The sequence below is a fragment of the Chlorocebus sabaeus genome, chromosome 5 (assembly GCF_047675955.1).
Source record: "Chlorocebus sabaeus isolate Y175 chromosome 5, mChlSab1.0.hap1, whole genome shotgun sequence".
Taxonomy (NCBI): domain Eukaryota; kingdom Metazoa; phylum Chordata; class Mammalia; order Primates; family Cercopithecidae; genus Chlorocebus; species Chlorocebus sabaeus.
Window position 1 is genome coordinate 63,461,914 of NC_132908.1, and position 18,255 is coordinate 63,480,168.

The 18,255-nt window shown below is 44.6% G+C and overlaps 2 protein-coding genes across 8 annotated transcripts in view; one reads left to right on the plus strand and one right to left on the minus strand.

Annotated features, from left to right (window-relative positions):
• Positions 1-4,151, minus strand: part of TK2 (thymidine kinase 2) — a 42,698-nt gene extending 38,547 nt beyond the window's left edge. The window contains exons 1-2 of one of the 5 annotated variants that reach the window (XR_005243900.2): positions 1,648-1,816; positions 711-742 (exon numbers count right to left, since the gene is read on the minus strand). Coding sequence is in view for 2 of the 5 variants with exons in the window: in XM_073015431.1 (XP_072871532.1) it covers positions 711-742; positions 1,648-1,771 (156 nt within the window). In the remaining 3 variants the exon portion in view is untranslated. Of the gene's footprint in view, positions 1-710; positions 743-972; positions 1,439-1,647; positions 1,909-3,242 lie in introns of those variants that run through there. The other 4 variants (XM_007993578.3, XM_073015431.1, XM_007993575.3 and 1 more) reach the window with 4 other exon arrangements.
• A 105-nt stretch (positions 4,152-4,256) lies between these two features.
• On the plus strand, positions 4,257-18,084 carry CKLF (chemokine like factor). 3 transcript variants are annotated; one of them, XM_007993571.3, is made up of 4 exons: positions 4,257-4,488; positions 9,898-10,056; positions 15,004-15,099; positions 17,979-18,084. In XM_007993571.3, the coding sequence occupies exons 1-4, from the start codon at positions 4,411-4,413 to the stop codon at positions 17,985-17,987; spliced, it is 342 nt and encodes a 113-aa protein (XP_007991762.1). In that variant the 5' UTR covers positions 4,257-4,410; the 3' UTR covers positions 17,988-18,084. The 3 variants fall into 3 exon arrangements, with proteins under 3 accessions (XP_007991762.1, XP_007991761.1, XP_007991763.1); XM_007993570.3 differs by lacking the exon at positions 17,979-18,084 and adding an exon at positions 17,782-17,964; XM_007993572.3 differs by lacking the exons at positions 9,898-10,056; positions 17,979-18,084 and adding an exon at positions 17,782-17,964.
• The last annotated feature ends 171 nt before the right edge of the window (positions 18,085-18,255 follow it).

Genomic DNA, 18,255 nt, shown 5'->3' on the forward strand with positions numbered 1-18,255 from the left:
TGCCCACACTGTCTACCCTCTGCAGATCCCAGCCACGGTACTCCTGCTGCCACTTGCCTAGCCACCCCCTTTCCAGCCACAGGAGCTAGGAACTTTCAGTTCTCTTAAGGAATTGAGCCTTGGTTGGTGACCAAAATATCACTCCCTACCCCAGCCAGTAAAGCACCCAACATCCCGGTGGACACCAACCTGACCCTCCTTTGACCTTCAACCTCACACTAGTCACAGCCCCAGCCCAGAGCCAGCATCTCAAAGCCACCCTGATGCCTGAACCCACATATGTGGACCCTCAAGGTTTCTCTCTGATCCCCTGCCCACCCATCAGTCTCAGCACTGGGGGGAGAGGGTGGTGGTCGATAGAGCTTCCCTCACATCTGAGCTGCCCAACCCAAGATGAAACTGACCTTCCCCATAACACAATAAGGGTTTTTCAAATACTTTCACAATCATCCCTTAAGCTTTAACCAAATCTACCTGAAGGATACAAATACTTGTGTGCTCCTACCTGTGCAGACTTTGGGGAAAGATACGAGAAATTGGTAAGAGGTGGCCTCCTGGGAGGGTGACAAGATTTCCTTCTCCCTGGAGATTCTCTTGTAGTTTTGCTTTTTACTCTGGAACGTATTTTTGCTTTTTACTCTGCTTTTTTCTCTCTCCTCTTCAAAAAAATAAATATTATCCTAGATAGTACACATAAAAGAGGGACTTACCACGGATTTTTTCTCTTTCTCCCGTTCTTTATCTACAAAAGAAAGGAAATCAGTTTTTAAACTCACTTTTAAATAACTCTCCTCTGCCCTAATTTGCTACATGACCACAAAAACACTAATTTTTATGCTCACTCCCTGGCCTAAAAATATTTTCCATTTTGGGCGCCCTCCAAGGTTGGAGGCGCGCACCACCGTCTCGCCCATGTGCCGCCCCGGGCTGCGGCTGTGTGGGTCCCCAGTGTGCTCGAGTTCTTTCACTTACTACATTGTACTTTGTATTTTCCACGTTATCTATTTAGATCTTCACAGACTGGGTGTTAAGCAAGCGGAAAGGCAGAGCAGCCTCCACTCGCGGTGCACGGAGAAGAGTGGGCGGCGGGCATGGGTTTGGGCCTGGGACGCAGGTGATCCTCTAGGCCCAGGGCGGGCATCGCTGCCCATCCGCCCCACAGGAGGTTCTCTCAACAGCCATATGGCGGACACCAGAACCCGGGTGTAAGAGTGACCCGTTTCTGAGTGGGTCCCCACTCCCGGGGAGGGCAGGAGAGCGCCAGGGGCGTAACCCCCTCCCCTACGCTGGCACCAGAGTGTGAGAAGAATCGGCTTAGGGCAGCTCCCAGTCCCCATCGCCCCCAAGGTCGAAAGAATCGGGCCAGGAAACGGGTCGGGGGACCCGAGTTTGGGCTGCTCTTTAACGCCTCTCTTCCCATCCCAGAACAAGAGCCGGGCGCAGAACCCCATCCCCCCCGCGCTCGCTGCGGTCTAGCGCCCGGGTAACTGCCGAAGGCCGCCCCCGCCCCCGCCCCTGCCGCAGCCGGGGAGGAAATCCCGCGCCTCGCAGGAGGCGCTTGGGCTCGGGTGGGTTCCGGGAGCCCAGGGGCCGGGAGGAGGTGGGCACATAGGGGCTCCTGGGAGGCGGGACCAAGACGCGCGTTACCCGAAGGCCAGGCCCCGCGCTGCACCCTCTGCGACCCGGGGCCTGAGGCCGGGCTCCCGGGGCTTCCCGGCCCAAAGCAGCGCAGCGCCAGGGCGGCCCAGCCCCGCAGCGGCCGCAGCAGCATAGCTGGGCGAGCGGATCCAGAGGCCCTGGAGAGTGGATCCAGAGACCCGGGCTTCCTTCCTGTGAGAGTCGGCGCTGGCTACTGCTCGTCCAGCCCTTGCGCGCCGCCTGGATCCCGGCGCCTGGCCCTTAAAGAGACCCGGTCACATTTCATCTTCTCAGCGAGAGGAGAAATACCAGAAGCCTTCCCACTGCTAGGACGCTGGCAGAACGCACCCATAACTTGGCCACACTGGGAGGATGGATGGCACATAATACCAGTGACTGATGGGTTGATTAATGATTGCAGATTACTTAATTGAACACCTTCTGTAATCAGACTCCTGGCACACACTCATGTCACTTATTCCTCCCAACAACCCTGCATATAGATATTGTCTCTCTCATTCTTCGAGCTTGTCCTCAAGAGAATTAGGTAACTTGTTCAAATGGTCAGAAGCAACAGATATAATTCCTTGCTCTACTCTTTCCCCTCTTCTCACTACTGCACTTGCCTAGTCTTTTTACAAAGTAAATTTTTTGGCCCAGGCGCGGTGGCTCACACCTGTAATCCCAGCACTTTGGGAGGCCAAGGAAGGCGGATCACCTGAGGCCAGAAGTTCGAGACCAGCCTTGGCCAACATGGCGAAACCCCATCTCTACTAAAAATGCAAAAAGTAGCTAGGTGTGGTGGCGGGCACCTATAATCCCAGCTACTCAGGAGGCTGAGGCAGGAAAATCGCTTGAACCTGGGAGGCGGAGATTGCAGTGAGCCGAGATTGCTGCACTGCACTCCAGCCTGAGCAACAGAGGGACACTTCGTTCCCCCTGCCAAAAAAAAAAAAAAAAAAATTTTTTTTTAATGATCAGAAGTGGCTGGGCGCGGTGGCTCAGGCCTGTAACCCCAGCACTTTGGGAGGCCGAGGAGGGTAGATCACTTGAGGTCATGAGTTCAAGACCAGCCTGACCAACATGGCAAAACACTGTCTCTACTAAAAATACAAAAATTAGCCAGGCATGGTGGCGCAGGCCTGTAATCCCAGCTACTCAGGAGGCTGAGGCACGAGAATCACTTGAGTCTGGGAGGCGGAGGTTGCAGTGAACTGAGATGTGCCACTGCAATCCAGCCTGGGTGACAGAGACTACGTCTCAAAAAAAAAAAAAAATCAGAAGCATTCATTAAGGGGTGAAGCTAGAATTCCAGCCCATTTCTCTTGCTTGGCAGCTGGAGCTCTTTCCTCTGAACTTTGACAGTTCCAACGTCTAGATTCTAAACGCACTAGATCCCTCCAGAGGACGCAACCAAATATTCCAACTGGACAGACAAGTAGGGGCTAGGAAGGAAGCATGTGAATTCCATCATACTCAGCAAAAATTCAGCCCAGACGTGGAGTCACAGTGTATTAGAATTCAACAGGCCCAGGTCCAGTAATCAGAGCTGTTGCCACTCTTGACTCTGAAGGGTCCAGTGCTTGCGTGAAGGGGTTTCTTACCTCTCCCAGGAGGACACGATACTGGCAGTCACCTCTAGGCAGGGAGAAGCAAGTCATTTGCCTCTAGATCTGTTGCCTCATCTTGTGCTTCCTGCATATCTGCCACACACCTAGCAAGTGTGCTCTCCGTAAATAAACTTCAGGATTAAAGCCATTTTTGAGTGATTTGTGATGAAGCTGTTGGAGGGGTAACTGCTGATCAGATTTAAAGGAATGAAATGGACTGAAGCTGAGATGGGCAGGATCCAAACAGATCTGAATGAACTAGGGTGACGGCCGAATTATCCAAGATAGAATTTAAATCACATAAGAGGAGAGATATATACTTCCCATCCCTAAAAAGGAATGCCCCAAGACAGTGGCTTCATGGGAGCACTTGAGAAAACATGAATTGAAGTATCTCAAGGGACTCAGGCTGTTCCACGGAAGAACGAGTACCAGTGGGAGGCAAAAGTAAAAATATGCAGAAGTAGTCCAGACTGTGACGCCCTGGGGGCTTGGATAGGACCTGAGGCTGCACACATTCTGCACCAACTATGTGCCAGAACCTGGACGTAGGGAGAGCAGCAGACCAGTCCCTGCTTTTGTAGAAGTTGTATTTTTATGATATACGTCAGCTAGCAATAAATGCTGAGAAGTGATGGTGGCTGCTCTACACGGGATGACCAAGGGAGATCCCCTTTAAGGAGGTGATATTCACGATGCCCAAGGTGTTGGGAGAAGGGGCCGCCATTTCTAGACCTTCCTCCCTCTCCTCTGCTCCCAACCCTGGGAGGGCTTCTCGACAGGAAGACTCCTCAGGAAAGCTAGAGGGCTGCCGTCATTAACGCTAGGCCAGAACAGGGCAGGCTAACAGGGCGCTAGCCGGCGTGCCCACTTCTAGGTCCGCTAATGTGTGCCCCGCTCCAGGTCCGCTAAAGTACTACGCAACAACTAAAAAACAGGACGAGCCAGAGCTGCCGGCCCAGAGATGCCGTGGGGGCGCATGCGCGCGAGCGACCGCGGCGCCGTGCGCATGCGCGCGGGAGAGCCGGAAGTCCAGCTGGGCGAGAAGTCTAGGAGGGCGGTGCTCCGCCGCGGCGGCCGTTGCTGTAGCTGCGCAGAACCTACTCGGGTAGCGTGCTGAGACGAGTTGAGGAGAACTGCGGCTGCTCGGTCTGCAGGCGCCATGGCTAACGTGCAGCCGAAAATAAAACATCGCCCCTTCTGCTTCAGTGTGAAAGGACACGTGAAGATGCTGCGGCTGGTGAGGCCCCGCCGCAGAGGGCGGGAGGCTGTTGAAGCTGCTCGGGGGGCGGGAGATGTGGGTATGAAATGCAAAGCTGAACGCCCTGATTGCTTTTCAGCCTCGCTTTGATCAAGATTGAAAGGCAAGGCACGGCTTCGTGAGGGAAGAAGGAGAGAGATACGGCACCGTCCTCCCCTTAGGAGGGTTTAGGGACACACATTCATGAAAACCAGAGAGGGCGGGGCGCCGTGGCGCACACCTGTGGTCCCAGCACTTTGGGAGGCCAAGACGGGAGGATCGCTTGAGCCCAGGATTTCGAGGCTGCAGTGAACCTTGATCGCACCACTGCACACAAGCCTAGGCGACAGAGAGATCCTGTCTCTTTAAAAACAAAAACAAAACAAAACAAAACCTTTTTTTTTTTAATTAAAAATCCACAGACCAGGTACCCCGGTTACCAGGCGAGACAGCTGCAGTTACACCTCTCAGAAGCCCACAAGATTTGAAAGGAAAAAAAAAGCCTCAGGGGTTTCGGGAAATGTTATGTGGACTTCTATAAGACATACGTTTGATGTAATTGAGTTCAAGGCTGATACAACCCAGAACCAGGACAAAGAGAGAACTGCTCGTTTCTAGCAGCAGACTTCCTACCGGGAGCACTGCAGTCGCTTCTGAACAGTTTGGAGAAAGTTGATCATTTGGAGAGAAGTGACCTAGCTAGTTAGAGAAGTGGAAACTGTCCTAGTTGAAGGAATCTATCCTAGAAACTCATCATTGAAGGAATTCACAGAAACCTTAAAGGGAAGGAAAAAATAAATTGTTTTAAGTTTTAAAGAGTTGACATGGGAGAGGCAAAATGGAGATAGTTCAAAGTTACAAGGAAAACATTTCCAATTAATGTGAGGAGGAATCTTATATTGGGAGATCTCCCAAAACTAAATGGCCACTTGGGAAGGCAGTGCATTCCCAGACAAAAATACCAGGCATAGGTGAGCACTTGGTGAGGATGTTATAAAGGAGACTTAAACTTAAGGTGAGCGGGTTGAACAAAGTGCATATAAGATCCTTCCCACACCAAAAGTCTGTGATTGTGAGAAGCAGCTTTCATATCATGTCAGTTGAGATACATAAGAGATTTAGAAAACAATTCTGGAGTCGAGGGAAGGAGAGATCACTTTTGATTGGGAGTAAATACTCAGGACAAAAGTGACGAGAAGGTCTGGGATCTTGAACACTGAAAAAGGAAACATCTTGAACGCTGAAGGGGGAACCATGTTCTGTGAGAATGGTTAGTTTTTGACATATTAATTTCCTCAACAAACCATTTGAATACTTACTATGGTCCAAACTCTGGGCTAGGAGCTGGAACAGCAAGGACAAACCAGGACAAAAATCCCTGACTCATAGAGTTCTTCAGTTTAGTTATGAGACAGACACATGAGCAGATAGTTAAGATACATGATAAGGTGGAGATAGAACACAGAAGTGAGGCGTCTAACCAAGGAGATAGGTGTCAGAAAAAAACTCTTCCTAGAGCAATCTAGGGTTGGATCTAAGAGCCACCTGACTAAAGGCATGGAGGCAAAAAATAGCACAATTGCTGCAGAGAAATATAAGAAGTTGAGTGTTACCTTATTTATTCAAATCTGTGTAATGCATGTCATGTGCCAGGCACTGTTCCAGCCTCCTGAAAAATACTAGTGAACAAAAAACAAAGATCCCTGCCCTCGTGGAGTACACATACTGGGATGGGAGGGCAGAGGAGGCAAACACAATAAATTTTAGTGTTCTAGAAGGTGTATGTGCAGTGGAACAAGAGAAAAGTAAAAGCCAGGTAAGGGAGTTTGTAAGGCGGGAAGGGAGTTGCAGAGAAAAGTTGCAATAATGAATAGAATTCTAGGCTTTGTTGAGATGACATCTGATCAAAGATTTGAGTGAGATGAGGGAGTTAGCTATGAGAATACCTGGAACAAGAGTGTTTGAAGCAGAGAAAATCCAGTGCAGTGTGGCCCTATGGCAGGAATGTGCGGGAAGGCATCAAGAAAGAGCAAGGAAACCAGCCTAACTGGACTGGGGTGAGTGAGTGAAGATGAGGAAGGTTTTAAGTAAAGTATATGATCTAACTTGTATTTTTAAAGTATACTAGGCCAGGCCCAGTGGCTCACCCTGTAATCCCCGCACTTTGGGAGGCCAAGGCAGGCAGATCATTTGAAGTTAGGAGTTCTAGCAGCCTGACCAACATGGTGAAACCCCATCTCTACTAAAAATACAAAAAAAAAAAAAAATTAGCCAGGCATGGTGGTATGTGCCTGTAATCTCAGCTACTCGGGAGGCTGAGGCAGGAGAATCACTGGAACCTGGGAGACAGAGGTTGAGGTAAGCCAAAATCACCCCACTGCACTCCAGCCTGGGTGACAGAGTGAGACTCCCTCTCAAAAACAAACAAAAAACAATATACTAGCTGCTATGTTAACTAGATTGGTAGGGAAGGACAGAAGGGGATTGCTGCAGGGGCAAAGGTAGAACCAAAGAGACCAATTGTAGTAATCTGGGCAAGAGATGATGATGGTGGCTGGTGGTAGCAGAGCAGGTAATAAGAAGTGGTCACATTTGGAATATAATATTTTGAAAGTAGCACCAACAAGATTTGCTGATGAGCCAGATGTGGGGTAAATGAAAGAGGAGTCCAAGACAGCTTCTAAAGTTTTTGGTTTAAGCAACTGGAAGGATGAGTTGCCATCCACTGAGATGAGACAGCCTATTGATGAAGCAAATGTGAAAAGAGGATCAGGAGTTTGATTCATGTGGATAAATTGTGAAGTAAGTCTTTTCTCAAGAAGTAGACAGGAGCCAAATTGTGGAAGATCTTGAAAACATGGTGAGAAGCAGGCTCTATTCTAAAGACCCTGGAGAGCCATTGAAGAATTTTAAATAGATGAAGAAATGCGTAAACAAACCTGCATGTTAGAAATTTCGTCATGATAGTTCATGGAAAAGATGCTGACGGCAGTAGCTATAAGGATGAAGAGGAGGGAGTGCCCAAAATGTTTAGGCATTAAGTGAGCAGGACCTGATTATTGATCAGTTGGGGAATGGGTAAGGACAGTGATCTTAGGTTCCTGGCATGGGTGATAAGGTAGATTGTGGTACCACCAGTTGAGGCTGTGAATCCAGGAGGAAGGGGCAGGATTTCAGCTTTAGACATGGTGAATTGAGATTCCTGTGGGTTATCCGGATAGGGAATCTAAATGGCTACTTAGGTTTGAAATGTGGGGACTGGACCTGGGTTAAAGACCCAGACTCATTGAGTGGAATGAGAATGACAGCATTTTACAGGGGTGAATAAAATGAGAGGAACCCACCAAGAGAGAACAGTAGCAGAGGTTTAAAATCTCGGAGAAGTGACACGGGAGCCAAAAGAAAACAGTAGTAGGGGAAGGACAGCCAATGGCAATAACGTCATAGGGGTTCACTAGGATAAGGAATGAAAAGTGTTCATTATAAAACAGCACCTCAAAGTACTGGAAAAAGAAAAAAACATTGATTAAATTTAGTATTTCTGAAATCACTGATATTAGCAAAGGCAATATCCATAGAGTGGTAATGTCTGAGATACTATTAGTGAGATATTTAAAAGATAACTGGAAACAAAGGCCAGGAGCTTAGGAAAGATGTAAGAACTGTAAATATAAATCACAGGAGAACCCAGTTTGACAGAAACCATAGAAAGGTTTAAGGAAATGGAATAATCACCAGTGCAAATTACCATGATGCCAAAAGGTTACAGAGGATAGGGACTGAAAAAGTGACCCTTCATTTCATAATCTGTGGGCTGAAGGCCTTGGTCCAGTAGAGTAATTGGAGCAGTTTGAGATGATGTGTTGCTAATAGTAATTATATTAATTATAAAGAATGAAGTTACATAGTAACTAGTTATTAGTAATCAAACTGACCAATTGAGAAGTTTAAAAGAAGGGCATATTTATGCTAATAAAGTAATTGGAAGAATTATGAATAAGTAACCTATATGGACTTAAAGTTAAAATGAGTATGTATATGTTACCAGCTGACAGGATATTTTAAAAGTCTAGCCAGGGAAGACTCTTAACCAAACCATTTACCAACAGCACAGAGCTTTGGAGAGAACTTTATTTCCCAAGAACATTAACAGAACTCCCCTGGGACCCACCAGCTTAATTTTTTTTTCACTTAACATTGCCGTGTTCTGTATCTTCATTTGGAAATGAAGAAATTTCAGAGTTGTTTTGTTGTTGTTGTTGTTGTTGTTTTCCCACTTAAAATAGCATAGATTCTGATTGCATTGTTTAGGTAGAAGTGTATAAAAAGTGGTACTTTGGTAATAAAGCTATTAAACATCAGAATTGTTTTTCTCTGACAATTTTTTTTGTTTTTGTTTTTGAGACAGGGTCTGGCTCTGTCACCCAGGCTGGATGAAGTGCAGTGGTGTGATCTCAGCTCACTGCAACCCCCGCATCCTGGGTTCAAGCAATTCTCCTGCCTCAGCCACCTGAGTAGCTGGGATTACAGGCGCCTGCTACCACACCTGGATAATTTTTGTATTTTTAGTAGAGACAAGGTTTCACTATGTTGGCCAGGCTGGTCTCAAACTCCTGACTTCAGGCGATCCGCTTGCCTTGGCCTCCCAAAGTGCTGGGATTACAGGCATGAGCCACCGGCCCTGCCCTGACAATTTGTTTTGAACTTTGCTCCTCAGTATTTTTCTGGCAACATTCTAAGTTTAAATCTGACAGTAGACTCCAGATTGTTAAGAACTAAGGAGTGATAAATGGATGGTAAGAAATTATAGACAGCCAGTATACAGACTTTTTGAGGAAGCATAACAACAATAGAAAACAAAACAAGGGTTTCTGTGGAGAGCAGGATAAAAGGAAAGAGTATGTGTGTATATATTTTTAAAGAAGACAACTGAGATGTTTCTGGGATGATGAGAAAAGGAGCTAGCAGAGGATGGATTGAAAGTACAAGAGGGAATGGAGGTATTTGGTGGAAAAAGATCAAGAGAACTGATGTGGGAAGTGATGGTGTCAGAAGCACAAGAGGAATAATTAATTAGACTTAAAATAGAGAGGAATACTCAGTCCTCTAAAAGACAAAAAGAAGTCAATATCCATACACTCTAGCCATGGCTGTTTTATATGTGTGTGTATATGGCAGAAACCCCAGTATCTGGTTATTTTTGTTTATTTGGAGATGAGGTCTCATTATGTTGCCCAGGCTGGTCTTGAACTCCTAGCCTCAAGCGATCCTCCTACCTCAGCCTCCCAGAATGCTGGGATTACAGGCATGATCCATTGTGCCCAGCCTATTATTTTAGAAATTATCATTTTTACAGTTTAAATTTGTATTCAGTTGTCACTGAATAAATTATGGGTTTTTTTCTTCTAGGCACTAACTGTGACATCTATGACCTTGTTTATCATCGCACAAGCCCCTGAACCATATATTGTTATCACTGGATTTGAAGTCACCGTTATTTTGTTTTTCATACTTTTATATATACTCAGACTTGATCGACTAATGAAGTGGTTATTTTGGCCTTTGCTTGTAAGTGTTCAGTTTCATCCTTAAATTTTACTTTTTCCTACCATAATGAGATATTTTAATGAACTCTGTTTTTTGTTTCTCTTAAACCCTTAAGGTAATCTCTGATAGGCTTAGGAAGGAGGAGCCCTACCCATTGCTAGTGTGCCCTGTATTGCCTTGTGAGAGGGTCTTAAGGATGCAGGGCAGCCACAGAGCATACCTTCTCTGTGCACATCTATCAGTAGATTCAGCTGACGCTTCTGTTAGAATTCGCTTGGATACATCTTCTAAAGAAATTTAAATTTAGGACCATGTTAATAAAATTATAGTGCTTTCTTAATCTTTATTACCAATTTGAATGCATGTTAATATGGCCTTAAAATTGGGATAGAGATGGAAACAGATACACAAGTGTCTATCCTTGCACATCCTTGGTCACTAAATGGAAAATCAAACTAATTGAAGAAGCTAATGTACAATGTTATCTCACTTGAAAATATCTGTAGTTATTAGTAAATAATGTTAGCACCTCTTATATTTCATAGTATATAGACTGCAACCTGCCATACTCATATCATAAGGAATAACTGCCCAGTGGAATGCCCAGATGGTTCTGAAAACTGTCAAATTGGGCAGATTAAAGTTATTCGTTAAGATGTACGCAGCCCCTCAGACTGGACTAGAAGCTGATTCTAAGAAAAACTGAGTGACTTCTCCTCTGTCCTCTGCAGCATCCTGTCTCCGTAGATCTCCCTCCTAAACCCTCCTGCTGCCCTTCTCCTCTTTGGCTGTACTAATTGCTGCCATGTCTTCCTCGGCTGCACTGGTCTCATCCTCTTGGATGCCACAGTGCTAATATCCAAGCTGATAATTCCTATTAACAAGAAGAGACTTCAGAGTTATTCTTAAACCATAAACATGCCTTTAAATGATACCTTCTGGAACCAACTTCAAGGCCAGTGGCAAGCATTTCAGGCAAATCATAAACTTTTTAAAAGTCCTAAAAGGGAAAAGCTGGGAAGTAGGATATTCATAGCACCTCTCAAAACTATTTGATCTACACTTCAGGGCTGGACTTGGTTGGAGGGAGGTCTAGGAAAAGAGATTGCAAAGTCTTCCTCAATTAGACCTCATTTAGTGGCAGAAAGGGTTAAACTAAATTGTTCTAAAGATTTCTTCAAGAAGATAATGAACACTGGTCCACATCCTCTTTGTCTTGCATAGTTGCTCTTCACACTCTGCTTCTCTAGAGTTTAATAAAACTAACACATTTTAGCCTTTCTTTTTCTCCAAACATAATTCCTTGGAGTTTCTTACATGTCCCAGTAATAAACCTAGAGCCAGGAGTGTAACAGAATAGACTGAGAGAGAGTAGCTTATATGTAGCACACTAAAAGGAATAGTCCCCGGCCAGGCGTGGTGGCTCAAGCCTGTAATCCCAGCACTTTGGGAGGCCGAGACGGGCAGATCACGAGGTCAGGAGATCGAGACCATCCTGGCTAACATGGTGAAACCCCGTCTCTACTAAAAAAAAATAAAAATAAAAAAAAAATACAAAAAACTAGCCGGGCGAGGTGGCGGGCGCCTGTAGTACCAGCTACTCGGGAGGCTGAGGCAGGAGAATGGCGTAAACCCAGGAGGCGGAGCTTGCAGTGAGCTGAGATCCAGCCACTGCACTACAGCCTGGGCGACAGAGCGAGACTCCGTCCCAAAAAAAAAAAAAAAATAGTCCCCAAACCTCTAAGGATCAAACTTTACTGATATTGTATCTCTAAGAAATGGGGTGTTATATGGGTAACTTTTTGCCCCATTATGAAACCCAGAATCCTTTCTGATCTTTATCTAATGAAATTATTTAATCAGTAAATGTTAAGTATTTGCTAATCCTAGATTCTGTAATTGGTTCTTTGGTAAGACAAAACAAAAATCTTGTATCTCAGAAACTTTAAATGCACCCAGAAAGCAACACAGAGAATAGGTGCTGTGATAGATATACACCTAGGATGGCATGGATGCAACCCAGCAAGGGAAAGGGACCAGATCACAGTAGGCTGTGAAGAAAAACTGCCCAAACTGAGGGCTGAAGGATGAAACGTAGTTAGCAGATGACTGAGACAGGGAAGGGAAAGTGCTTTTCTGCTAGAAAAGCAGCAGCATATGTGAGGGTCTAGGTGGAGAAAGAGCATGACCCTCCAGGACCTGCAGGTGTATCTGAATGGTTGGGTATTAAGTTGTGAACAAGAACTGGGACAAGAGTGAGGTTTGAGACAATGGGGTCAGGGCATACAAGGGTTTATGTGCTCTGGACTTTAACCCAAAGCCTAATGGGAGTTTTTGGGGGTTTTTAAGTAGGAGAGTGGCATGATCAGATGATCAGCCTCCATATCTTGAGAGGATACTGACAGAGGAAGAATATGTTTAAGGAAGGGTGCAGGAGAGCAGTATGTAATGAGTTTAGCTTGATAAATACAGATTTTAGTTACTTATGCGATATTCATATGGAGATGTTCAGAAATGGTGTGAAACTTAAGAGGAGCTAGAGCCACACTTTAGGAGTCATCACCTTGTGATGTTAACTGAGCTCGGACTGGCCAAAATGGCTCAGAAAGAGTGTAGAGAGAGCTGAAGGTAAAACTAGGAAACGCCAACATATGAGATGAGACGTGGCCAGAAAAGTCTCTCTGTCTCTCTCTCTCTCTCCCCCGCCCCCGCCCTGGTGACCTTTTCCAGAGGAGTTTGCCTCCAGTGGGCAAGTGACAGGAAAGTTGTGAGACTGAGCAGGGAAGGAAAGAGACAACTAGAGGGGTCATCTCTGAGTTGAGGAAATATGGCCAGGGACAAATAAAAGTAATGAATAGAGTGAGGTCCCTGCAGAGTGGAATTGGAGCCAGAGCACAGGTGGAGAAGTTGCCTGGGGCTCTTACCTAAAGTGTAGGACACAGAGATGGCTGACTGTTCCAATTCATCTGTAGGTGGGGAAAAGGTAAGTTGTTAGTACTTCCATCTGCTAGCCACTGCCTTTGCTAACTAGGAGAGGGCTTGGTCATCTCCACTCAAATTGTCCCAAAGTTGTTGTCCCTGATACAATCTGCAGAGCAGGCCTTCTCTGATTGTTCCCCCCAAGAGCCCCAAATGACAGAAAACAGAAAAAAATGAGTCAACCCATGGCTTTGAGGTGGTGTCTAAGCATAGGCTCAGAATTCCTTTGAAATCCCTATTTTTGTAATTAAGTTTACATTCTACTCTGTGGCATATAGATGTTTCATTTTTAATATAAAAGAAATGGTCTAAATTACTCTTGAGGATCTTTGGTGTTCCAGGGCAGGCATATCCTTTTTTTCCCCCCTGTGGTTCTCTGCCCTCCCTAGAACACTGCTTTGATCCAAAGCCATCTATAAACACTTGCCCAGATTGCTCACAGGAGGCAGGCTGCCTGTCTGAAGCAGGAGAATGGTCTGTTGCCTTTTGAAGCAGAGCAAAAAATCCAACACAAAAGAGAGTTAACCTAGAATAGTTGTCTCAGTGACTCCTACAAATGAGAACTTTTTTCTTCCTAAGTATATCTGATCTTGCCCTGCCCCCATTGAACCTCTTCCTACTTTCTTCCTAATTGCTTTTCTAAATTACCAGAGTTTTGCAGTTTGCTATTTGTGTTATTCCTTCCCGCCTGTGGTTATCTGCAAACCATACATAAGCCTTTCTCAGCTAAACAGTTTACCTTTCCCACACTACACATCCATTTTAAAAATGTAAAATTACACTTCTTGACATCACAGTTAAGAATGAAACTAATTTTTACTTTGTGAAAGTATTAAGCGAATGAGCTGTATCATCAGCAATAATAGCATAATTGGTCATCCATTGCTAGAGATGTCTGGGGATTTCCTGAAAATTACCACTTTCTCTTAAGTGTGTGCTATTTTAAGTTTTATTAATTGCCTTTTTTTTTGAGTCTTGCTCTGTCACCCAGGCTGAAATTCAGTGGTGCAATCTCAGCTCACTGCAATCTCCATCTCCTGGCTTCAAGCAATTCTCCTGCGTCAGCCTCCCAAGTAGCTGGGACCACAGGCGCCCACCACCATGCCTGGCTAATTTTTGTATTTTTTAATAAAGACAGAGTTTCACCGTGTTGGTTAGACTGGCCTTGAACTCCTGACCTCAGGTGATCCAACCACCTCAGCCTCCCAAAGTGTTGGGATTACAGACATGAGCCACAGCGCCCAGCACTAATTGCATTTTAGTATCTTAAAGTTTGATATACAATGTAGACTACTCTGCATTTTCTTATGTTATTAAAAATGAGCAGTTTTACTTCCCATGGCACCCCTTCTCCCTTAAACTTTCTACATAATACATCATCTACTTTATTTCCTAATCAGATGAATTTTCCCTCCAACTACATTTATGTTAAGTAAAAAAGAAATAAAAAGCTTTTTAAGTAAGATTAGCATATTACAGGTAAAAGAAAACCACTAGGTGTCATTATAGACCAGATACTATCTAGGTATCATTTTACGGTGACATTTTGGTTTCCTGAAAGATATGTGCTAAATGAATTTGTTTAATAAAATGAAACTTTCAAAATACTTAGGAAGCTGACTCCTTTTGTTGAAACAGAGTCTCACTGTGTTGCCCAGGCTGTAGTGCAATGGCGTGATCTCAGTTCACTGCAACTTCTACCTCCCGGGTTTAAGCAATTTTTGTGCCTCAGCCTCCCGAGTAGCTGGGATTACAGGCATGTACCACCATGCCCGGCTAATTTTTGCTTTTTTAGTAGAGACGGGGTTTCACCATGTTGGCCAGGCTGGTCTCAAACTCCAGGCTTCAGGTGATCTGTCCGCCTCCCAAAGTGCTGGGATTACAGGCGGGAGCTAGTGCATTCGGCCTGCTGACTTTTGTTTTGTTTTGTTTTGTTTAGCATTGCTTGGTAGTCTTCATGTAAGACTCAGCTTTATTGTGTGTTTTTAGGATATTATCAACTCACTGGTAACAACAGTATTCATGCTCATCGTATCTGTGTTGGCTCTGATACCAGAAACCACACCATTGACAGTTGGTGGAGGGGTAAGTGGAAGTCTTTCTGCTTTCTTTCTTCAGGTTTTATCAGAATGCAAATTTATTTGGAAAACAGATGTAAGAATAGAAAGCTATACTGTATTCATCCTTGAGATTCTTAGGCCAATATAAAGTGCCTAGTGGCTCAATATTTTTGTCTGAATGCTTGCCCTGATTAACGTGAAGGAGTATGATTTTATACTAGAAGCAGAATTAACCCAATAAAGAGGTTCCTACAGATTTCTTATAGGTACGTAGGGCTAGACTAGACCAACAAAAGCTACTGGAATCAGTTACAGCACTTAGCTCTGAGAAACCTGATACCAAGCAAAACAAAACAAAAAGATGGATGAGTTTCATAGCTCTCCCTTTTATGGAAAAGGATACATACCACTTGTTAAGATGAGAAAGACTGTTTTGAGCTCAGTTATTTCTTGTTCAGATCCTTCAGATAGAATATAATAGATGATGTCCTTACAGTAAGGGAACATTGGCAGGGCACCTTGCAACTAAAGGATCATTTTGAACACTGCTTGAAGAGAAGCAGATCCATTCCATCAGACTTCATCCTAGAAAGCAAGCCAGAAAATGACTCAGGTAATTTAGTTATAGTTCTATCTGATATTCTTCTGAGATTTCTCATACAAGGTTCAAAATCACTTAGCTTTTCTAGGTTCTAACCTAAAGAAGTGAATTAGAAAGTTCTTAAATAAATCTTCTTACTTCCATGTTCTTTCATAGTATGAGTCACTTAGGAGAGTTCTCAGCCATATATGTCAGAACCCATGATTTTCATCTCCCTTAGGCCCTGAGCAACTTCATGAGGAGTCAGAATTATTCTAGAAATGAGATAGCTCTGTGTCAACTTCCCCCAGTTGTTTTTGAAGATAATACACATCTTTCTACTATGAAGGAGGAGGGACCAGGCATAGGATTTACTTTCATTCACTTTTTTACTTGTTCATTAATTTACTCATTTCTTAAGTGTACTTTGGCAGGGGCTGACAAAATATAGAGTTGTGCTGTTCAGTATAGTAACCGTAGTTGCTAGGCAATGGGGCTACTGAGCACTGGAAATGTGGCTAGTCTAGTCTGAATCAAGATCAGCTGTAAGCATAAAAACACACATTGAATTTCAAAGATTCATTACCCCCAACAAGGATTGTAGAATATTGTGTTAATAACTGTTGATTACATGTTAAATGATAATATTTTAGATATACTGAACTAAATATATTAAAATCTATGACTTTTCTTTCTTTTTTTTTTTTTGAGACGGAGTCTAGCTCTGTCACCCAGGCTGGATGTAGTGCAGTGGCGCCATCTCGGCTCACTGCAGGCTCCGCCTCCCAGATTCACACCATTCTACCTCAGCCTCCTGACTAGCTGGGACTACAGGCGCCCGCCACCACGCCCGGCTAATTTTTTGTATTTTTAGTAGATACGGAGTTTCACTGTGTTAACCAGGATGGTCTCGATCTTCTGACCTTGTGATCTGGCCACCTCGGCCTCCCAAAGTGCTGGGATTACAGGTGGGAGCCACCACGCCTGGCTGACTTATTTTTTTCTTTACGTTGATAATGTGGCTGTTAAAAAATCTTTAATTATGTGGCTATGTTACATTAGTGACTCACATTATGCTGCTTTCAGACAGCACTGACTAGAGTGTGAGCCCTGTCCTCAAGTTGCTTAGAACCTAACACAGGAGACACAAGTGGAAACCGCTGTATATAAGTTGTTGACAGGGAGCTGCAGAGGACAGAAAAGAGGAAACTACCTCTCTGGCAGTGGAATTGCTGTTTGCTGAGAATAAAGGAGAAAAAAAGAGAAGAGTTTCCAGGTAGAGGAGCCAATAGTGTACAGAGTGCTAGTCATGAAAAGATTGGTAGGAGGTATTCAGTGTGGTCAGAACCTAGGAGGCAGTGGCTTGAGACTCTGGGTGGAAAAGGAGACTGTGAGAGCCATGTCTGGAGCCAGGAAACCAAACTGCCTGACCACTGGATGAAGCTGACCAAACAGCATGCAAGGAATGGCATCCCCCTCCCCAACCAGGCACCAGCTCTCAGATAGCCATCAGAGAGTCTGAAGGTCCCCACGTGTTCTTGTTTATTGCTTTTATCTCAATTTTACTTTCTTAAGGCCCATTTAGAATCTTACCCCTTAAGCAGATGTAACCTAGCCTTTGAGAGTTCACTTTGGATCATCTTATTAAACTGATTAAAACATCATTCAGTTTTCTGGAGCTGCAGTCCCCATGATTTAATACTGAGCTGGTGTTAACTTTGACCTTTTCTTCTATAGAGTTTGTCAGTAGAGAAGTCAAAGAGTTGAACACTGAGGTTAGAAATATTGATAACTAAATATCCTCAGTAGGGCTTAAAAGAATACATGCAAGAGCAGGTCAAGAGATAAAAGCAAACAAGTATGAATTTCAGAGCCCCCACTGCTTCATTATTTTTCTGCTCCCTTAAATTATCTTTTCTTTTTCTACAGGCAAGTATTTAGAAAACTTAGCAATGAAGAGAATAAGATGATCTCTGAAGTCTCTCCATGTTAGTATTAGGTGAAGCACAGGGAGCAATCCGAGTACCCTAGCAAGAGAGGAATCTGGTGGGCAGACCACTTAAAACTTGTGTGAATGACAGAAGTGGGGACCATGGTTAGGGCAGTGACGCGTGTCTTTCTTTCCAGGTGTTTGCACTTGTGACAGCAGTGTGCTGTCTTGCCGACGGGGCCCTTATTTACCGGAAGCTTCTGTTCAATCCCAGCGGTCCTTACCAGAAAAAGCCTGTGCATGAAAGAAAAGTAGTTTTGTAATTTTATATTACTTTTTAGTTTGATACTAAGTATTAAACATATTTCTGTATTCTTCCACATATTTTCTGCAGTTATTTTAACTCAGTATAGGAGCTGGAGGAAGAGATTTCCCAACTCTGCGCCCGGCTTAGAGCACTACTGTAACTTCCAAGGGAGCGCTGGGAGCAGCGGGATCAGGTTTTCCGGCTCCCCGGCCTGGGTGGCAGGGAAGAATGTGCCGGGATCCACCTCAGGGGTCTTTGACTCTCTTTACTGCCTGGCTGGCTAGCAGCTCGGAGGGGTGGAGTTACAGAGATTTTGAGTTCTCAGGCTAGACGGTGGCATTGCACCCCCTGTGGCAATGAGGTG